Raw genomic sequence first — 24,129 nt, 5'->3', positions numbered from 1 at the left:
AGCACAGTTTCGAATTCCAAAGTTGCGTCTTTTTTCCTGTACAGTGTACCACGTTTTTCCATACACATGGTATGAAAAAAAATGAAACGGTTGCATAAATAGGGGTCCATTCTGACTACCACCATGTGCAATTTCTAATGCACATTTCCCGCGACAGATATCACAATTCTGTGATAAAATTATTCGAATTACACAGGAAATAAATCCCAGAGTCGAGTAACCTCGCATTGGTGAGATGTCATTTGGCATTGCTTTTCAAAACGGCCTTGTAACATCCAAAGTAACTTATCTTACTTGCTAATTATAACTTAACAAGTGGAATGCCTCTGGCCGTCTCACCTGCATCACGCGATTCAACATAGCAGCAGTGCTGACTTTGAAAACTACTATAACTCGCACAAGATGTTCAGTGATACTTGGTTTCCACGTTTTATGTTCAGTGATACTTGGTTTCCATGTTTTATGAACTAGGCCAATACACTTACAGAGATAGGATGGTAATTCAACAAATACCCCCAATGTTGCCAAAATTCATTGACCTCACATGACCTTTGACCTTGATCATGTGACCTGAAACTTGCACAGGATATTCAGTGATACTTGATTACTCTTATGTCCAAGTTTCAAAAGTCAGATCAATAAACTTTCAAAGTTATAATAGTAATTTAACAGATACCCACATAATGGCCAAAGTTCATTGACCTTTGACCTTGGTCATGTGACCTTAAATGCACACAGGATGTTCAGTGATACTTGATTACTCTTATGTCCAAGTTTTATGAACTAGACCAACATACTTTCAAAGTTATGATGGTAATTCAACAAATACCCCCAATTCGGCCAAAGTTTATTGACCCTAAATGACCTTTGACCTTGATCATGTGACCTGAAACTTGCACAGGATGTGGAGTGATACTTGATTACTATTATGTCTAAGTTTCATGAATCAGATCCAAAAACTTTTTTAAAGTTTTGATTGTAATTCAATAGATACCCCCAATCGGCCAAAGTTCATTGACCCCAAATGACCTTTGACCTTGGTCATGTGACGTGAAACTCATGCAGGATGTTTGGTAATACTTGATCAACCTTATGTCCAAGTTTCATGAACTAGGTCCATATATTTTCTAAGTTATGATGACATTTCAAAAACTTAACCTCAGGTTAAGATTTGATGTTGACGCCGCCGCCGTCGCCAAAGCGGCGCCTATAGTCTCACTCTGCTATGCAGGTGAGACAAAAATCATTTTTTTATTTTCTAAGGGATGAGGTAAATTTCAGACAATAAATCATCAAACAAAGCTCCATCTATTTTACAAGGTCAATTTGCTCAGTAAAGGCCTCAATGATGGTGATTTTCTGTTTCAGACAGAGTTTACATTTCGAATATATTATTCAAAACTGCAAATAAAGTTTGATGATTTCTTCATTGTCACAAATATTTAAGTTATTAATGAGTTCATTCTCACGAAATTTACACTCCCCCATAGAGAAATGCAATTGATCTGCGTTTTCAAAATACTTCAGGAAAAGTTAGGATATGTGGGCCTTTATTACATGGCTGAGTACAGGTTATTGTATTGTATTGTTTGTACTAACCCTAACCCATCCAAGATTCTAAGCATGAAAAAAATAACTTAAAAAATCATACAATATTTTAAACAATGAAATTTAAAATAATGTATTAATAAGTAGACAGGTATTCCTTAAAATACAAAAACGTAGCATTTGAAAAAGAGCCCCCAAAATGCAGCAAGTGGAATGCCTCCGGCCGTCTCACCTGCATCACGCAGTTCAATATAGCAGCAATGCTGACTTTGAAAATACTCTAACTCGCACAAGATGTTCAGTGATACATGGTTACTCTTATGTCCACTTTTTATGAACTAGACCAATAAACTTACAGAGATATAATGATTATTCAACAAAAAACCCCAACATGGCCAAAGTTCATTGACCTTACATGACCTTTGACCTTGATCATGTGACCTGAAACTCGCACAGGATGTTCAGTGATACTTGATTACTCTTATGTCCAAGTTTCATAAATCAGATCCATAAACTTAGTTATGATGGTAATTCAACAGATACACCCTATTCGGCCAAAGTTCATTGACCTTTGACCTTGGTCATGTGACCTGCGTCTCTTCTTCTTCAATACGTGCCGACAGACTTGCTAGTCCATATAAAGACACGGAACTAAATTACGTGGTCATGGTCTAGAGTGTACGTTCTTTTAGGTGTTTCAAAGTATGGGATCTGAAAGTGTCTATTGATCCCAACTAGATGATATCATCAGGCAGTTTATTCCAGTCTTTGCAAGTACGAGGGAAATAGGAGAATTTGAAGAAGTCAGTCCTGCAATAGTTCTGTTTGAGCTGTTGGCTATTGCTAATTGTCGATCTCCGAGACCTGGTTACAGCAGGGGGTGCTAGGGACTTTGGGATGGCCGATTGACCACACTGTATCTGCTTCATAAGGACGAGTCTCGCAGCCTCGCGCCTGTGTTCAAGCAGGCCCAAGTCAAGATCTCTCACCATGTCAGAAACGCTTGAGCGTTGGCCATAATCGTTGCAGACAAACCTGGCTGCACGACGTTGCACCATTACCAATTGGTTGATGTATTTGGTCTCATAGGGGTCATAAACACTGGCTGCGTATTCCAGATGAGGTCTAACTACTGCGAGGTAGGCTGTGCTCTTGATCTCTCTTGAGCAACCTTGAAGATTGCGTCTGAAATGCGCACAGGATGTTCAGTGATACTTGATTACTAATATGTCCAAGTTTCATGAATCAGATCCATAAACTTTCAAAGTTATGATGGAAATTCAACAGATACCCCCAATTCGGCCAAAGTTCATTGACCCTAAATGACCTTGGTCATGTGACATAAAACTCATGCAGGATGTTCAGTGATACTTGATTAACCTTATGGCCCAGTTTCATGAACTAGGTCCATATATTTTCTAAGTAATGATGACATTTCAAAAACTTAACCTCAGGTTAAGATTTTGATGTTGATTCCTCCAACATGGTCTAAGTTCATTGACCCTAAATGACCTTTGACCTTGGTCATGTGACATGAAACTCTAATAGGATGTTCAGTAATACTTGATTAACCTTATGGCCAAGTTTTATTAACCAGGTCCATATACTTTCTAAGTTGATGTCATTTCAAAAACTTAACCTCAGGTTAAGATTTGATGTTGACGCCGCCGCCGGAAAAGCGGTGCCTATAGTCTCACTTTGCTTCGCAGGTGAGACAAAAAAACTAAACATAGTAAACATGAAAAAAAGCAATATAAATAAGTGGTAAATCTAAGAGGTGAAGGGAGAGAAAAAAAAAAAAAAATAAATGTTATATCGCCTGAATAAGGGAGGAAAAATAGGAGCATTTTTGCCTCCGAAGAAGATTCTGTTAGGATCGAAAGCTTTGGCCCCTTATAAGCTTAATGCTTGTGAAGAGAAGCATTTTCATAATGTGGAAGAGCCTTGCTTCCCTTGTTTACAGTGCTTTTCGAAACCGCATGGTAGGGCCTGTTATTTGCTCATCAATGGAAGTGGTCCCTCCGAAATTCGAATCTAATCCCCCATTTCTGGGGAAAGTAAAACATACTGCCCATTACATTGTGTGCTAGAGGCTTATCGTTTGTGTAGGAGTAAACAAAAGAAAACCCCCCGCAAATTCGGCTGGTACATGTTCAGACGTATACATGCTGTGTACATAATCAACGCATGCGAAATGGTTTCGGCTGGAGAAGTGATTTGACCAATGGAATCAATTTCCAGAGATCCACCAATAATCCACATTTAATGCAATATCAATTCGATGGACTGCAATGATCTATATCTAGGCCTTAATTCACTGAGTTTTTCCTCACTCAATATGTACTTGATTTGTTTGAAAAACCACTTTCTTATCCATGTCATAATCTTTTGTACGTCCTGCATTTTTTTTAACATCTCTAGCCATCAGTCTAATGCATGTATGGTGCGGGTGTCGCAGGAAAGAATATTGCACACAAAAAGCAGATCTGTAGGGCCTATAACCCCCCTGTAACACAAAACTAAGCATTTATTGTAGAGCAGTTTTCTACGTTTGATTCTATTGACTATAATGTACAATCAATCTTAAAAATAAAGTGTATGATTAAAAGTTACCTTTTGTGTTAGGGGACCCTAATATTAGCGTTCGTGAGGATTGCAAAAGGTGGCTAGTGTCTCATATTTGAGGTCTGTTTTCTCAACAAAGTCATTGAAAGAGAAACGGGTACCCAAACATGCCCTGATGTGATCAAACTGGGGAAAGAACCTTTTTGGGGAGAAAAATGCCTTGGTGTCGTCCTTGGAAAAGGCCAAAGCCTTGCCAAAGGCTACCGGTTTTCTCCCCTGGGTAGCAGGCATGCTGACCTGAGAGGCCGCACTCTTGTACGCAGCCTTAAAATCTTTAGTCAGGGGAATGCCCTGATAGATCTTGTGTGGCTGCGAGAAAATTAGAAAATCCATTTCTCCCTCTACTAGCTCATTGGCGGGGTAGATATGTGGGAGATATCTTTGTAGGACCTCTATGGCATCCTGACAGACGGCCGAGGTGCCGGGCTACCTGGAGGATCAGGAATACAGTCATCCTCTGATAAAGCCAATTCCGCCACCCAAGGTGGGAATCAATCCACGTCTCCTCTCCGGGCAGAGCCCCAAGAGCGGCACGGGTCCGTGAGCAGCGGCACAAATTTTGAGACCAATTTCGCGTCACCTGGGTACTTGGTTCCGAAATTACGCAACATTATGTAAGTGCATGTCAGACCGAAAATTGCTCAAAACGTGGTTTTGTGTACAAAGTCAATGCAAATTGTGTTTTCAACCAAAATTCATAAATGTATGATTATTTTGAGTTTTGCTGGTCTAAATGTATTTATTTTATGCATTTTATGATCTCAGAAGAGTCCCAAACAATTTTCATAGAAAAACAGTGAAAAACAAAAGGTCCAAAAAACAAAGAAATACATAAGAAATTGCAAAAAACAATATAATACATAAGAAAATGATTTGATTTGATTTTTTTCATGTACACTTTCTAAGAACACCACAAAGAGTTTCTATACAAAAAATTAGTACATTTGGAGCTTTATTTAGGGAGTTAGAGGATAAAGTATGATTTCACATACTAATTACACATAATAAGCATAATCACTTTAATAGTGATTCGCATGAAATAAACTACTATACAATTTTTGTAGATTATGTCCCAGGCAACCAGCGTGCTAACTTTCGGTGCGATCGCATGGCCATATGAACTCCCAAAATACCCCAGCTTAGGTAGGGTTAACCCTAAATAGACTGGGCTATTTCGATGCTAAAGAAGACCGGGGGGGGGGGCTGATTCAGCCCCCCCTTATGATCTCGGGCGTCGATCGCGACGAAACTTGACACGCGCGTCACCCATGGCAATCTACAAAACTACTGAATCAAATTCTGTGAAAATCTCATTGCTAATTAACTATGCTAATTATGCGTAAAATCAAAATTTTGCTTTGATTAAGCATAATGCCCATAAAATGCTTATTTTTGGTATACAGTCACTTTATATGAATCTGATCAAATATACAAAAAAAAAATCAAAATCACATTTATTTTCTTATGTATTTTTTGTTTTCTAAATTTCTTATGTTTTTCTTTGTTTTTCCACTTTCTGTTTTTTCAATGGAAATTGTTGGGGACTTTATTTGGAGCATAAATACAAGGTTACCACAGAAATTTGAAAACAGAATTCCATGACTTTTCCATGACTAAATTGCTGCTTTCCATGACTTGCTTTCTGGCACGGTTTCCAAATCAGACACATTATGATGGTCTCCATAACCTCCCCTCACAGCCATCCATTCCACCCACTACCTTACTCATGACATGTACATCTACATGTATTATCATTGGTATATGGTCTGTTTCTGACCAGGGTACAGTACCATTTTCGTTTCACCAACATCAAGATTCAAAATTGTCTTGAACACAAACTCATGTAATTTCTTGAACTGACAGATTTCCATGAACTATTTCCAAATTTTCAGAGCATAGCATGCAGATCTTGTCACAAAAGTAAACTATGCAATAGATGTAAATGTCAAATTTTCCAGGCATATTGAAATTAGGATCCTGAATTAATTTTTACTACAAAACTTCCACATAAAAGTCATTGAATTCTGTTTTCAAATTTCGGGGGGGAACCCTGAATTATATGAAGATGAAACACTTTACATATCGTTGCACGCACCACGAACCGTCCTCTCTGCGCACTTCTATGCAAAAGTTACTTTTGCAGAAAACGCATTTAAAGAAAAGTTTTTATTAAACCAGCAATAAGTGCACCTACCAGGAGAGCAAATTATTTACCAGTGTCTTCGTTAAAAAGATCAGGTTCCAAAGTTTCATCCCGTACCTTTATATTTTCTTGAAGTTAATTATTTACACCACAGTGGGCAACGTAACAGAGAGGACGGTTCGTGGAATAGATACAGTGCGCTTAACTTTCGCATCGAAGTGCGCAGAGAGGACGGTTCTTGGTGCGTGCGACGATATGTCACACATGAGCCAATTATTACAAGAGTGACATTTAAGTTTTACAATAAGGTGAAATGAAAAAAAAGCCTAACAAAGAAATCCTCATCCTAAATTTCTCAACATAGTGCTGCATTTCACTCTACATTACAAAAAATGCAGCCATTTGTGATACAACTTGAGGACACCAGCTAAATTAACAAGTGTATTTCTCTATATGCTCCAAAATAATGAGAATATCTTGAAAATAAGACATTTGATGCCTATTTTGGTATTTCATTGAACTTCATTTTCAAGTAACTTTTCCAGAGAGGAAACATTATTTGATGCTAAATTAGCAATTGAAACATCTTGTGTAACTAAGAGATTCAGAACCCTTTTAATGTATTGTGTTCTGATAGCCATGCTGGTAGTGCTTAATCAGTTGTGACTTGATATGTCAACTAATTGCCATGAATGTTGAGTAAAATTGTACAAAACTTGAAATTTAAATTCTCTAAAAACAACTAAGAACGCAAAACTGGTTACAAAATGTGACATATTAAAAATACATTGACTGATTGGCAAACTATGTCCCAAGAGTTTTGTAGAATTTGGGATGTCACAAAACTAGGAAAAACGGAAATTATGAACACCAATTATAATAGCAGAGTATGATTATTAAGTATGAGAGAACTTTGCGAGACATGGCAAAACGGAAAGCTGCCATAGCCATGAGGTAAATGCAATTCCATGACTTTTCACAAATTTTCCAAATTCCCTGACTTTCCAGGACCACTAATTTTTCTATGATTTTCCATGACAGTGGGAACCCTGTAAATAAGATGGAATTAATTTATTCAAATCGGTAAAAGGAAAAATAATGATACATTTATGAATTTTGGCTGAAGACTCTATTTGCATTAGATTTGTACACAAATTCATGTTTTTGTGCAATTTTGGGTCTGCATGCAGTTACGATATGTTGCGTAATTTCGGAACCGCGAAACCCGGGGGTCGCAAATTTGGTCTAAAAAGTTATGCGAGACTTGAATGTAAAAACTCAGTGAGCGACACGGTCAAAATATTTTGTGCAGCGGATTTATCACGAAAAATGTCGAGGGGGGGCTGAATCAGCCCCCTCCCAGTCTTTTTAGGGTTAAGTTATCTCGTTTACAAGGAAAAGTTAACGAACGGACAGACAGACAGACGGACGGACACCGAGCATGATACCATAATACGTCCCATCTACGACGGGCATATAAAAATGGATGAAAAGATGAGTTAGGAACAAGAAAAAAGTTACAAACTTTATGTGCACAGGTGACATATTATTTAGGCTTTGACTTGAAAAATCTATTTCCTTCATATCCAACTGCTACTCTTTATTTGTGACATGAAATGATCAATATTTTACCAATTTCCTGTGATGCAGTCTCTCCTTGAAGTAATGTCTCCTTCAACTCCCTCTCTCTGTTAGCAAGGATATCCTCCAAGCCATCTATCTCTTCTTGAGCTTTGGCAAGTTCATTGATAGCTCTCTGAGCTATCTGACCTCCCTCAATCTCCACCTTAAAAAAATAAAGAAGATAAGTGTCTCTGTTAGCAAGGATATTTTTCAAGTCATCTGTATCTTCTTGAGCATTGTCAAGTCTACATGTATTGAAAGCTCTCTGACCTCCCACAATCTATGCCTAGTCTAGCATGGCTTTCACCTGAACATTGTCTATAAATGTATAGTGAATTCCTGAATAAGGTGTATGATCTTCAAATAGCATATCCTTCATGCATTAACATGTTCAATTATAGTGCACATTATCATCTCGGTTTTGAAATATTATGGGTAAAGCTTTCCCTAAATAAATTGTAAAATAAAACATCAACTAAGAGTCTGGACCTTGAACCAACTACTGCTGGCTTACATGCCACCCTACATGTACCCTCTGTACCATACTTCTTTGACCAGATGCTCATAGGATTCCCCTTCACCGACAACCTCAACTACACATGCCTCTGCAAGATCTGTATTACCTTGATTCACACTTGCAGTATGAACAATGTGATTCGAAGGCCGACCAGCAACTGCATTAATTATTGAAAGCTGTAGAACAGGATGACGCTGATTTGTATTGACAAGGAAGTTCTTTTAATTCCTTGGGAACCACAGTGTCATGAACAAGTATGGGTAGGCCCAATGTCCTGTTCCATATTGTATCAGCTATCTTCTGAAGATGTAATAGCAGTAGATGCATGTATAATTTTTTCTCTGACGACAATAACATTTCTGTTCTACCAGTGTTCCCATTTTGGGTTTACAAGTCTTCTGCATACTGATGAAAAAGTAATTGACATTAAAAGGTACATGTATTGCAATAAAGTTTGGAGAAAAATGCTAGCTTTGCACAGATAATTCCCTATCAGGTTGTGATACCATGTTGTGTCAATATGGTAAGGGAAAGTTCCTCGAATAAGATCTTAATATATAGAGTCTGATGCAGAAGAAGTGGACTGGATCACTTAAAGGTGTAATATTTATACTATTCGTCTTTCTTAACTAATATAACAAATGTAATGGTCTCTCTAAAATCAGTTAGTTCTACTTCACATCATTAAGCAAGAATATAGATGCTTCAAAGTTCATGAGACTACCCCAACTGATAAGTCAGCGAAAGAGCATGATTATCTCCTCAGGAGCTTGATCTGGAGAGCAATTAATCATAATAACTCCCCTGCAACTTGCCTCCCATGTATTGGTGGGAAGTATAAGTCAGGAGAACACTCCTGTACCTGTTCATAGCACATTAATTACTCCGAAGGAGTAATTATCAGAACTTGTTCCATGTGGATTTAACACTTTGCGTGCGACGGGATTCCACAGAAGCCGAGCGAGTTGTTCACTTAGCTACGACGGGCTTCTACAGAAGCCAAGATTTGTTTGATTTAATTCGATTAAATTTTTCAGCTTTTTCGTAATTGTTATGTACTAAAACCTCTGCCACTATATCCTTTATGAATCTATTTCGATAACAGAATGAAAAAAATACACAGCTACGTGGGAAAAAAATCGCGAAAATAGGAAATCATTTCAACTTTACCCGATTTTTTCATTGGAGTCAGACGGGGACGATAAAATCTGTGACGAGCACATACGCGTGCGCACAAGGCGAGATCACATGATTTGATCCATATTGTTGTTCTGATAGATACGCTTACATTTTTCTGCAAAATCGTCATGTAATAAGCTTTGCGTTTATTCACCAAAAAAAATGGCGAAAATAGGAAATCATTTCAACTTCACCTGATTTTTTTGTTGGAGTCACACAGGGACGATAAATTCTGTGACGAGCACATACGCGCGCACACAAGGCGTGATCACATGATTTGTTCTGATCACATGATTTGATCCATATTGTTGTTCTGATAGATACGCTAACATTTTTTTCTGCAAGATTGTCATGTAATAAGCTACGCGTTTATTCATCATTTTCGTCTAATTATTTGTCATTATTTATTCATCAAGGAGATATCACTCTAAAATGATATCTCCTTGGTTTTATTGACTGTATTTTCAGAAAAAACAAGAAGCATTTACAAAAGTAATGTCTTAGTACTTTGAGCTGATCTTGGTGCAGTTTTGAACTTTTTCCCTCCCCTCTTCTTCTCATTATTTTTGTCTAAGCCTACTATTCTGAAAAAAAGGAAAAAAGAAAGCAATCTAGCACACCATTCATCTTATGCTCTTTTCAAAGGGGAAAAATCCATGTAGTCCATGATATCGGCACTACCCAAACAAAAGAATGTCTGGGCGGCCACTCAAACAAATTCCTTCCGAAAAGAGCAGGATACAGATGGTCAATGCCCCGAACAAAAGGAAGATTAGATTTTATCAGCAGGATGAATACTTTTAAGAATACTTTTTTTCGACCAACATACCATATCTAAAAAAAACTTTGTCTCATTTACCGACAACACAGGTACTTATGACATTCGTTGGTGATTCATATTGCATAAAAGCGCTTCCCCTGGGTAATGATGCATAATGATGGAAGAAGAATCATTTAGAGAAATTATACCAAAAAAATTCATATGTCACTGAATCAATATTGAAAATGGAAGATGATATAGAATTTAGTGTGAAATGACAGTTACAATAGTAGTTTTAAAAGGTTTTCGGGGACATTATTTGAAAAACTGGGGGAAAATCCCCTTAATTTTTGACATGATGGCCACGATGCAACAGGACTAGAGGCCCATAAATGCAACCATTTCCGATCAATACATGTTGGCAAAATGGAGGCATACTCTCGGAACGGTTTCCGATGAAGAGAGGGGGGGGAGATGTTAAATGTAATGTAAAATGACAGGTACTGAGAATAAAAAATCAGGGAGAAAGAATAGAGGGGATGTAAGCGGGTATATACCTCATAATCCTAATCGGGGAGAAGGAAGGTGATACAGATATAATTTAAATGAAAACTCAGAGAAAAAAAAGACCTTATAGAAAGACGATAGACATAAGAAAGGGAATGAAAGCTGTAGATAATATATTCAGTTATAAGCTTGAAACCAGAGAATACGAGGAAATATATTATATATTGACAAATGCGCAATAACTTAAACAAACTTACCATCCGCCAGTCAAATAGAAGGATATTAGTAGCTTTCAGTAGCTTTCTGGCCTCTGGCGCACTTTAGCAATATAAAAAGCTCTTAGGAATAAAATTTAAAAAGTAAATGTTTACTCATTTATTGACAAAACATGCAGGTGCTTAAGACATGGCAAGAACATTTTCTTCTGAGCATGACAGTGCTTTCTTTATAAAAAAAATATAATTTCCCCTGGGTGATGATACGCATTGGGATGGAAGAAAATGCAAGTGAGATTCAGAAAAATAATAGAAAATGAATGTGGGAGGGTGTGATCCGGCCCTCGAAAATCACAAATCTATGGACTTCGTGTTTTTGTATACGTTTGCTGATGGGGGAGGGGGGTGGACTGACCCCCCCTACCGACTCCAACGCATCTGTACTATTTAATTGAACGATTAAAAGACAGAGACAAAAACAACAGGGGATACAAATCTTTCATGATTCATTTATTACTTTTGTTTTCAGTTGTGAAAACCCCCAGAACGGTTAAAAAATGAATAAAATGAAAGAACAAAATAAAATACTTATAATCTAGATGCTATAATTGTAATAGATTATGAAAATACTTACCTGATTTTCTTATTTACGAGATAACTCATACATCTACTTGATTTGCTAGTTCAGCCCTCTGGACTGCCATACCCGAATAGAACTCCCAAGGATTTAAAAAGCGCGAGCGCGCCCTCTCCCGTTCAGGCTTACTACCCATGATCACCGCGCAACTAGCGTCCATCTTCCTCACCTTTCGCAAGCCCATACGTTGAAACATGTTGCTACGCAAGGCGGAGGGTCGGTGGGAGGGTATCAAGTAGATGTATGAGTTATCTCGTAAATAAGAAAATCAGGTAAGTATTTTCATAATTTACTTCAATAACTCCATACATCTACTTGATTTGCTAGACCAGCACGGACTCAAACCGTAGGGAGGCATGTTTTCAATTGTAAGCCTAAGAAAATTTAAAAGAAAAAAACAAAAACAACGAAATTTAGGGAGAGGGGGAAAAAGCCGCAGCTGCTTTAAGCGCCGAAGCAGCAAATCTCGCCTCGCTGGACGGAATGTCCTTCAAGTAGAAAGAAGTGAAGGAGTTAGTTGAGCGCCAAAAGGCGGCCCTCAAAAATGTCCTCGAGAGGAATGCCCTGTATACTCAGGAATACTAAGTATCATGGGCCCTCGGCCTAGTGTCAGGAGAACAACATCACCTGCTGACTAGAGCGTAAGAATCGAAATTTGTTGAAAATTTCAACAAGAATCGTGATCGGAAAACTGAAGCTTTTAAGGCTCAGTAAGTGATCAATCGACCAACCTGAGAAGGCGAGATATCTCAGAACCCCTACCGAAATTTAAGCGTGCCGCTTGCTAGTAACTAGCATGCGACTAGCAGGGCACTCGCCTAATAAGCGAGTGCATGCTAGCGAACAGTCCCTGCTCGCTAAAAGATCGCTTAACTATTACTCTGCACGCATATCACACGCTTATTAAGCTAACCGCATGCTAGTTACTAGCATGCCGCAAGCTTGCGCAAGCTAGTCGCACGCTTCCCGCAAGCTTGGAAATTTCTGTAGGGGAAGCCTCCGCGTGGGAGAAAACGCCCAGAATTCGATATCTGTCTCAAATGCGTGAGGGCAGAAATCTGCAGAATTCTGATAGGGAGCTGTGGTAAAAAGTTACTAGCGGTCCGAAGGGGACCAGGAACGACGGAGAGTAGGGATTTAGGAAGAAAACCACTCGTAAGGCAGACAAGGGTCGAGAAAGCGACTGAGTGCCATCCTGTTAATAAGGAATGCCGCGGACATGTTGCCTATGTAGAATAGAGCAGTCTGGTCAAAACAGCTCAACCGGGCGTGTCAGGGATACAGCGCGGTACACATCACGACAAAAGTGTGTTAGACCGAGTGATCGAGAGAGAACTCAGGATCCCCTTTCTCCCATACTGATTGAAGCACCCATCTGAGGGTGCAGTGCCCGCGGTGGAAGAGGTGGCTTGGCTCAAGCCACCATCGCCGAGAGAGCCCGTGAGGCTAGGCTGCGATGGCTGTCCGCTGGGCGGGGGAATCCCTAGCAGCAGCAAGTGTACGCCAGAGGGAGCTGGCGAAAAAAAATCTGTCACGATATTACGTGTAAACGACCATCAAGAGATGCTCTAAACGAACAGACATCGCCAGATATGATACCTCAACCGTTACATTCCCAACGGAATCGAATGAGGTAGCAACGGCCCTGTCCTATCAAGTTAGGGACGGAAACTGGCTAAGAGTGTCGAAGTCCTCGCTTGAAGAAACAAGCGAAGGAGACTTGAGGAAGTAATCACAAAATTTCCATCAGTCTGCGGTGAGAACCAGTTGTTTATGAAAACAGTCACAAGGCCTGTTTCTCAGGTGATCGTAAGAGCGAGCACCGCCGGCGCCGGTTGCGGCAGCGTGGAACAGTCCGATATCGGTAAGATAAGGAGCTCCAAAAAGCTGCGGGGGGGGGCGGCAAAAATGACGCCCTAAGCAGCGGGGGATGAGAATCTAAATTTCTAAAAGAAGAACTCCAGTGAAGTAAATCACTTACATGGAGAGGCTCATCCACAGTCGGCCCGAGAGAAGGCGGGTCGTAGTGATCGTGGTTAGGAAGGCATAAGCATACATCCATCCACTGTTACATCATCCTCGGTCGTGCGGTGACCCTGGCCACATGCCTTGCATGGAAGGAGGATGAAAGCAGCATGCGGGGCGACTCGAGTGTGCCGTGAAAAAATTTCTAAGAAAGAAGCCGATTCGACTAACGGGCACGGTAAAGACATCCACCGTAGACCACTCCGCACAAGGAGGGAGCGGCGGAGACGCCCGCAAGATTGACCCACATAGAGGGCAGTCTATAAGATAGACAGTTAGAGCTCGACCGATGGTCTGGCGGTGTACAGTTTGGTGTGAACTCGCCGACCCGGTACGGTGGGTGTGCCCAGAAAGTAGGCATAGAATGCCGACAGAGAATCCTGGGGCTTTAAACAAGTTTGAACGCACGTACATAGCCAACAATCTCATGAGATGTACGGCGGTTACTTTCCTCCGAGATGATGTTTACCCAACCGGGAAAGACTCGGGGAACAGCTGTGAATGTCAACAGGAGGGATATCTAGCATATGAAAAGCTGATTCCTTCCACGTATTCGGTGCGGGTGCTGCCGGCGGTGTCCGGGGGGACGACCGGTGATGGCAGCTCGGGCAGGGTTCGTACGAGCCGCCCGAATACGAGACAAATAGGTTAACATAACCATAATGCATCGGGTGGTGAAGGCATAGCGATTATTAAGCACAGGAGAACTTTTAATCGCCGTGACATTCAGATCCGATATACATACTCATAAGCTCGGAGAGCTATGAGATAGTGAGACATACCGCTGAGCGGTGATGGTGCTCATATCAGAGTCGCCCTCTCTTCAGCGGCGATCGCTGGAGAACGGGTGTCTGTACTATAGCCCTGACTCTGGCGTTGCAAGGGTAGGAGCTAAGTAAGACAGGGCACCCTTACTTTCGAATAGAAAGTGAGGTTCAGGCCAGAAAAGCGACGGTCCCGTCGCCTGGGCGGACGGTCCGCGGACGTGATAGGTTGTCCTCTCAAAGCAGCCAAACATTCTCACGAGAGAAGTGCGGCATGCGGTATGTAAGAGATTCATACCTCCAATCTACGGGCCCGCTTAGGGGGAAGAATGGAGAGGGTTACCGCTGAAGGAGTCGTCGCCGTATGTGAGCTTGACGTAGAGGGCGAATTCGGGAGTACCTGCATAATAATCGCCCCCCCCCCCTGCCTCTGCCTTCTCGCTAGCCTCGAGAGGCTTGAAAATTTCGAGACGGCGGCGCCGGAGCCTGGCGCTTCCGGGCAGCAGCAGAGCGGGGGTGGTTTTACACCCACGGAGCTGGCGGCTTCCTCGTCGTAGGAGCCGCCTCGTCTAGAGCGACCCCGTCACTCTCCAAGACCCCCAATTCGGCCGATTGAGCTCGGAGCGCCTGAAGAGGCGGGGCGAGAAAATATGGACTCCCTTGCTTCATCAATACCCCCGCTCGGAGGGTAGATGTGAGGTAGATACTTGTCAAGCAGCGCCTGAGCGCTTACTGAAAAGTCGCCCGCGGGATAGGGGTTGTCCTCGTAAAGGGAGTCTCGCTCTATGGACTGAACCGGGAGGTTGTCCAGTAAGCGCCGGGGTGGCCCCGCGTGTCGGCTGGGACACGTGCTCTGAGATCGACGAAAATGCTGGAAAGCACACGCGATCTTGGGGCACCCGGTTAGTCGGTGCACTGGCTGGCGATTTAACAGAATCGCTCGAGGATTTCCCGGGTGTCTGGTGGTTATTGCCCACTTGTCTCGCTTGATGCTCAGGGGCATCAGCGGGGTGAGTAGACGTCGAGGGTGGGGTGAACCCGCACTACTCGAAAGCAGAATGTAGCAGCATGAATAGCTGTGACATCTGACCACCGACACAAGGGTCTGAAGGAGGGACGCCCATGGCAACAGGGCTGGCCGACCTCACCTTCGACCTCTTCTTCTTCGCGGCCTCCGCCGGTGTGGCCGGGGCAGAAGAAGGCACAAGAGGCACGGGTGATTTCTTACGATTTGCCGCCCCTGGCAGGGCGGCCGTCAACAACGAAACTTCACCCGAATCTGACGGGGTCAGATTGTGGTCACAGTCTGATGTGTGACGCCTCTCGCGGTAGCAGAATGTAGCAGCATGAATAGCTGTAACATCTGACCACCGACACAAGGGTCTGAAGGAGGAACGCCCATGGCAGCAGGGCTGGCCAACCTCTCCTTCGACCTCTTCTTCTTCTTCTCTTTCTGCGGGCTCCGCCGGCGTGGCCGGGGCAGAAGAAGGCATGAGAGGCACGGGTGATTTCTTACGATTTGCCGCCCCTGGCAGGGCGGCCGCCGACAATGAAACTTCACCCGAATCTGACAGGGTCAGATTGTGGTCACAGCCCGATGTGTGACGCCTCTCGCGGTAGCAGAATATAGCAGCATAACATGTATGACTGTAACATCTGGCCACCGATAAGAGGGTCTGAAGGAGGAATGCCCATGGCAACAGGGCTGGCCGACCTCTCCTTCGACCTCTTCTTCTTCTTCTTAATTTGCGGGCTCCGCCGGCGTGGCCGGAGCAGAAGAAGGCACAAGAGGCACGGGTGATCTCTTACGATTTGCCGCCCCTGGCAGGGCGGCCGCCAACAACGAAACTTCACCCGAATCTGACGGGGTCAGATTGTGGTCACGATCAGATTGTGGTTACAGTCTGTGTGACGCCTCTCGCGGTCAGGGGCTGGGCGATCTCTCCCGATGCTGTCAACGGAGGACGACTTATACGGCAGAGATCCTGACCTGTGCCGGGGGGAGAGAACCGCACTCTCCCTCCGGACTTCTGGTGACCCGGTAGCCGGTGGGTCGCATAGCCCTATGGGTGCTGCGGCGGCAGGACCTAGTTTAGGCTTGGAAGCCTTGGCTACCACTTTTTCCTTTGTCCGAGACCGTGGCACCACAGTCTCGGCCTTCCTTCTCTTAGCATCCGACCGCAAATTCGGAATGCTGATCGACGCACCCTCATACTCACCGCCGCTGGGCGCTCACCGCGGCGTCCCTCCTGCTCGCCTGGAGGCGGCCGACTTCTGTAACTTGCAATCGGGACGGTCCCCGTGGAGGGCACCAGGTCCTCTGGGGCTGTGTTAGTCCCATTCAAAGATACCTCTCTCTACCCTGAAAAAGGAAAAACAAGAATTTTTCTTTTTCTTTTTTTTTTTTTTTTTTACAAAGATCTCGCTTAGATTAAAAGTGGAGACCGGAGTGGTCTTTCCCTCCTCCTAAAAGGAGTTTGTTTGAGCAAACAGAACAAAACAAGAGGGGAGGGGTAGGGAGGAAGAAGAACCTAAGAATAGTTTAGGTATCTGCCTGTAAGAAAATAAAAAGGAGGTCGGAGACTTTGAAAAAAGAACTCCTACAAGGTTCCCCTACTATATTCTCTTTTTTTTTTTTTTGTGCCCGAAGGAAAAATTCGAAACAAAAATTCAAAAATGAATGCAAGTTCAGAAGAGAAAGAAGTTTCCACCTGCGAAGAAACACAAAAACAAGCATTTCAGAGCAGGAAGAAAAGGGATTGAGAGACAAATAATTCCTAGATAAGAGAAACTTTACGATAATTTCCAAGAGGAAAAAAAAAAAGTAACCTCCTGTGGAAAGGTAAAGAAATTCAGAACAGGAGGAAGGAGGAACGTCTCTAGTAACGATTCCAAGAGGAAGAACGACACAGTAAATCCTCAAAGGGAATCGTAGAGCCCGCCTGTCGAAATAAAAAAAAAAAATATATAAGACTAGGAGGGAAGAGGGAATTGAACGAAGAAAACAATTCCGGGACAGGTCAAAAAAATTTCTAACAGGAAGGAGACCCCACCTGTAAAGAACAAAAAAAAATTTTTTTTTTTTTTTTTTTTTTAGGGGGGATTGAATAACCAAACAATCATCAGGTATAATTGCGTAAGCCGAATTAAACAATCCCCGAAGCGTCTGTGAATAAAATATTAATCAAGAATTTTATTCAGAACAGAAAGGAAAAGGAATTGAGCTTTAGGATCCGCCTGTGAATAAAATATCAATCAAGAAATTTATTCAGAACAGAAGGAAAAGGAATTGAGCTTTAAGATCCGCCTGTGAATAAAATATCAATCAAGAAATTTATTCAGAACAGAAGGAAAAAGGAATTGAGCTTTAAGATCCGCCTGTGAATAAAATATCAATTAAGAAATTTATTCAGAACAGAAAGGAAAGAGAATTGAAGAATTAATCAATCAATAATCAATCGAAAATCTTAATAAATCAATTCCAGAAGCAAGGAAGGAACAGAGTTGAAGATCCCAACCTGCAAAAAGAAATAACAATAACACCCTCGACAACAAAGTGTAGAGGCTGTCTAGAATTTAATTCAAAAACGGCACCAAAAGCCACCACGCTTTGAACGTGAAGAACAATAACCATGACAGGTGGTGAAGGCTTGCTGCCACGTAGGCAGGCCAAGCCCGGTGCCTCGCGAATGCGCTAGCGATGCGGCGCGACGAGAACTCAAACGTTAGAAAACAATTTAAGTGTCACCAAAAACACGTCTAAAAAGTCACGCCAAGTGTAAATTCTGAACACAATCTTACACACAAATGGAAAGATTGAAATTAAAAGGGAGAATGCACCACAGATAAGCGAAAATAATATACCAAAGCTCAAAAAGATTTGAGCTCTTAGGAGACTTATCTGAGCACGTCTTGACAGGTGGCTTGCCGAAAGCAAAAGAGGAAGATGGACGCTAGTTGCGCGGTGATCATGGGTAGTAAGCCTGAACGGGAGAGGGCGCGCTCGCGCTTTTTAAATCCTTGGGAGTTCTATTCGGGTATGGCAGTCCAGAGGGCTGAACTAGCAAATCAAGTAGATGTATGGAGTTATTGAAGTAAATCAAAATAATTTACTTTCTCTCATTGTGACGAGCAGTAATCGGTAGCAAGGTTATTTGAGAGGGAAAAGGGAGATAGATAAATGAGACGTACGTAGACAAGATGAGGAGAGCGTTGGGAGATGTGATTTCAGATCTACTATTTGAGTCACATTTACCCCCTTCCCTCTTTGAAATTGCAACAGGAAAAAAATATTGAATACTGGTATGCAATCTTCAGGAACAAAATTACTTTTTATTGCAAACTATAATTTAAGAAAAGATGATACCAAATGCAATTTTTTTGGGGTGAAACATTGAGGACACCATCTTGAAGCCCAGACATATCACAAAATAGTTCAGACTTTTGTTGCGCAGCATCAACATTGTACTCGCAATGAAATGTTCACCCTTTTTTATTCGTTCTGGAAAATAAAGGTAGTTGGTATGTTGTGATTTCACCCAAAACGGATTGTCATATTTATACACTTTACAAATGATCTCTACACAAGAAGGTAAAGAGAGCATTGAGTAGCGTGACAATAGGCGATGAAAAAAGTGCTAGTCAGAGCAGACAACAAAGCGGTATCGATCAAACTCGACCTGTCCGTGAATGCTGATTGCCCTTACGCATTTTTGTACGCAGTGCCTATTAATTTGGGAAAAAAACAAAGATTTGACAAAATAGCACAACTTTTCCTCATAAATTTCTTAACTATTCTGTTGATTTCAGAAGCGAAACCTTTATTTCTAGTAAGAAAAATGTCTCATCTTTCATCTTTACATTTACTAAAAATCCTGAAAATACATCAGTTTGGCGCAATTAGCAATTGATTCGGAAAACACCACCACAGATCCAAATACCAGCAATGCACCGCCACAGCGGGGAGGTTTCATTTTTCGCGGGTCCGCACGCAAAGGGTTAAATCGGGGCCATCATGCTCTAGGGTAAGCAATTGCCACTTATCGTGTATCGTATGAAAATAACATTGTGTCATTCTAAATAAAAAGAAAGTTGAACATGCAGTTGAGACTAAAGAGGGGGAAATAAGTCTGGAAGATGAATGAGAGAACAAAATGTAGTGGAGTTGGGATGATATAAAATGTCAAATTTGTCTAATTGGATACTTGTCTAAAATATGATTTTGTGGTGAAAAAGTCATTTTGTGAGGTGTCTCCAACATTATTTCTTAAACCGGAAATCGTGTGTAAAACATTATTTACTATGTATGATTCTGTCCTTGATTGTAAACTAAAAAAAAAAAACTGTGGCGTTTTATTTCATGTAAATTGGTGATATGATACCAAGCTTATGTTACATGTTTTGATTAAAGTCTTACATCATTTGACCTACTAATAACATTACTGCACTTTAGGTGATCATGTCATGAATTTAATCTCTTGTAAATTTTACATGTGTAATTGCATTTTACTTGCCACAAGCTTAAATCAATTACCAAACACGTTAGGTTTATTCTATATAGTGTCACTTTCTGTCATAATTTCTTCTAGGCCATATACATGAGAAAAGTGGGCGTGGTTTGTGACGTCAGAAATAGAAATTGCCAAAGGGTGAGGAGGTAGAACTCATCACATCCTTAATATACACACCCTCAACCAAACTTGAGATATTCCACATTATATGTTGCATCAATTACATTTGTGGCCCAGTTTGACCTTATGTGAACTTAAAATGACCTTTAATTCTCCTGGAAAAGTTTTACATGCCTTAGTAATTCATATTTATAGATTTTATTTTGAATTTGATTTAATTGGATTTCAAACTATTATATGTTTATTCTGCTAAATATTTAAGAGGAATGTAAGAAAACTGGTGTGGTTTATGAGGTTACAAAAATAAAATTCCTCCAGATGCCAAAGAAGCACTGGTCGGATTCTTGATATGCACACCCTCAACTCAACCTTTGCCAATAGATTCACATAATATCCAACTTTTTTTGTATATAAAACATGATACGTTCCATATTATATGAATTTCTTACAGACAATTGACCTTTTATGACCTTAAATGACCTTTAACTGACGTATGCGTGATTTATTGTCCAATGATTCTAAATTTACATTTGATTTTTCATTAGCTTTAATTTGATATCAAATATGACATAATTATGCCTTAAAATGTGAAATTCATATTTAAGAGATATGCGAAAAAATGGGCGTGATCTATGACGTCAATAACAAAAATGCCCAAGGGTGCCCAGGTGGCACTCGTCGGATTCTTCAAGTTGACACCCCATATTACAGCTTCCAGCAAGAAAATCGCAGTCATACCCAACTTGACAGTCATGCAATAATGTTGATCATATCTACCCGACAATGACATCTCCATGTCAAAATCATGTCGCAATCTTGGAGTTATTTTTTATTCTCATATGTCCATGTCCAACCAGATTATACGCATTATCAATTGCGCAATATTGGCTTCATAAGAAAATATCTCACTCACTCAGCAACAGAGAAACTGGCACATTCACTTCACAATTTGATAACAGCCTCCTTACCAGATTCTCAACTTGAAAAATTGCAAAGGTTGCAAAATACTGCATATTGTAACTCTATCTAGCAAACGCAGTCACATCACACTATGTTAAAAACTCTTCACTGATTGCCCCTGAAGATATGCATAGTCTTTAAAATCCTTCTTTTGATTTTTCATACAATCAATGGAACTACCCCCAGTTATAATAGGTCTCTGATGCATAATTACCAACCCTCAAGAAATTTACGATCCTCATCATCTAATCTCTTCCAAATTCCAGTTGCTAAAAATTTGTGAGGTGAACCGGCCTTTGCTCATGCAGGGCCTAACCTGTGGAATTCTCTCCAACACAGTTTGCAAACCCAGACTTCAGTGACCACCTTTAAGGCAACCTGAAAACATACCTGTATAAGAGTGTTTTTTGATAGACATTGACTTATTGTTCAGACATGTATTATATGTAAATATTTTTCGTTTTCTTCTCTGAAGTGCCGTGAGCATCTAATCAAGATGGAAAGAGCGCTTTACAAATCTTATGTATTATTTTGAATATTTTTAGTCAAAAGCATGATTGCAACCAATAATTTGCTGCGTAGTATGTTGTGTTAGGTTGTGCATTGCTTTCTACAGATAATGCAGCAATACACATCTTATAACCCAAAGGTGTTTACAGTCAGGCTTAATACCATCACTTGAACTCACTTGAACTACATGTACATTGACTATGAATTTGGTATAATTACCATTTGGTACACCCATCACCTGGTCTCGGTCAACGGTCATTTACTATAAGGACCAAAAGATCTATAATCTTTTTTGCTTATATTATGCACTTTATAGCCTACCAGCAAGCACAAACTGGTTAAAGAAAAACTAGGATTAGACCATGTGGGATGAGACCTAACTAGGATTAGACCATGTGGGATGAGACCAAACTAGGATTAGACCATGTGGGATGAGACCAAACTAGGATCAGACCATGTGGGATTAGACTAAACAAGGATCAGACCATGTGGGATTAGACCAAACTAGGATCAGACCAAGTGGGATGAGACCAAACTAGGATCAGACCATGTGGGATGAGACCAAAGTAGGATTAGACCATTTGGGATGAGACCAAACTAGGATTAGACCATGTGAGATGAGACCAAACAAGGATTAGACCATGTGGGATGAGACCAAACTAGGATTAGACCATGTGGGATTAGACTAAACAAGGATTACTCCATGTGGGATGAGATGAAGCTAGGATCAGACCATGTGGAATGAGACCAAACTAGGATTAGACCGTTTGGGATGAGACCAAATTAGGATTAGAGCAAGTGGGATTAGACCAAATTAGGATCAGACCAAGTGGGATGAGACCAAAATAGGATCAGACCATGTGGGATGAGACCAAACTAGGATTAGACCGTTTGGGATGAGACCAAATTAGGATTAGACCATGTGGGATGAGACCAAAATAGGATAAGACCATGTGGAATTAGACCATGTGGGATTAGACCAAAATAGGATCAGACCAAGTGGGATGAAACCAAACTAGGATTATACCATGTGGGATTAGACTAAACAATGATTAGACCATGTGGGATGAGACCAAACTAGGATTAGACCATGTGGGATGAGACCAAAATAGGATTAGACCAAACTAGGATTAGACTAAACAAGGATTAGACCATGTAGGATGAGACCAAACTAGAAAGAATTAGACCATGTGGGATGAGACCAAACTAGGCTTAGACCATGTGGGATGAGACCAAACTAGGATTAGACCATGTGGGTTTAGACTAAACAAGGATTAGACCATGTGGGATAAGACCAAACTAGGATTAGACCATGTGGGATAAGACCAAACTAGGATTAGACCATGTGGGATGAGACCAAACTAGGATTATACCATGTGGGATGAGACCAAGCTAGGATTAGACCAAACTAGGATTAGACCATTTGGGATTAGACTAAACAAGGATTAGACCATGTGGGATGAGACCAAACTATGATCAGACCATGTGGGATGAGACCAAACTAGGATCAGACCATGTGGGATGAGACCTAACTAGGATTAGACCATGTGGGATGAGACCAAAATAGGATTAGACCATGTGGGATGAGACCAAACTAGGATTATACCATGTGGAATTAGACCAAACTAGGATTAGACCATGTGGGATTAGACCAAAATAGGATCAGACCAAGTGGGATGAGACCAAACTAGGATTATACCATGTGGGATTAGACTAAACAATCATTAGACCATGTGGGATGAGACCAAACTAGGATTAGACCATGTGGGATGAGACCAAAATAGGATTAGACCAAACTAGGATTAGACTAAACAAGGATTAGACCATGTAGGATGAGACCAAACTAGGATTAGACCATGTGGGATGAGACCAAAATAGGATTAGACCATGTGGGATGAGACCAAACTAGGATCAGACCAAGTGGGATGAGACCAAACTAGGATCAGACCATGTGGGATGAGACCAAACTAGGATTATACCATGTGGGATGAGACCAAACTAGGATTAGACCATGTGGGATGAGACCAAACTAGGATCAGACCAAGTGGGATGAGACCAAACTAGGATTAGACCATGTGGGATGAGACCAAACTAGGATTATACCATGTGGGATGAGACCAAACTAGGATTATACCATGTGCAATGAGACCAAACTAGGATTAGACCTTTGGGATGAGACCAAACAGGAAGTAGACAGAATTGCTTTAGACCAAGTAGAATATTATCCCGATGACTTGTGACAATTTTTAACACACATGATCAGCTGTTACCAAGTAATTCAATACAAACTAACCTGTGCCAATGCAGAAGCTTGTCTTCTCTCTGCATTTTTAGCTTCTCTCTCCTGGGCATTCCGCTTGGTTCGTTCTCCTTCACTTAACTCCTTTTCCCTTTTACGAAGCTCCACCTGAAGCTGAAGAATCTCATTCTCTGCATCTGCAAGCTATCAACATATGATTAAAATAGAAATATTTGCAACAGGGATA

General features: G+C 41.1%; 1 protein-coding gene across 1 annotated transcript in view; it reads right to left on the bottom strand.

Moving 5' to 3' along the window:
- Positions 1–24,129, bottom strand: part of LOC121428611 (cingulin-like) — a 79,804-nt gene that overhangs the window by 31,322 nt on the left and 24,353 nt on the right. Inside the window, exons 7-8 of the mRNA XM_041625371.1 lie at positions 23,937–24,086; positions 7,949–8,102 (exon numbers count right to left, since the gene is read on the bottom strand). Of these exons, the coding sequence (XP_041481305.1) occupies positions 7,949–8,102; positions 23,937–24,086 (304 nt within the window). The remainder of the gene's footprint in view (positions 1–7,948; positions 8,103–23,936; positions 24,087–24,129) is intronic.

Source organism: Lytechinus variegatus, chromosome 15 (genome assembly GCF_018143015.1).
Source record: "Lytechinus variegatus isolate NC3 chromosome 15, Lvar_3.0, whole genome shotgun sequence".
Lineage (NCBI taxonomy): Eukaryota > Metazoa > Echinodermata > Echinoidea > Temnopleuroida > Toxopneustidae > Lytechinus > Lytechinus variegatus.
Note: the sequence above shows the minus strand (reverse complement) of the source record. Positions and strands in the feature narration are given on the sequence as shown.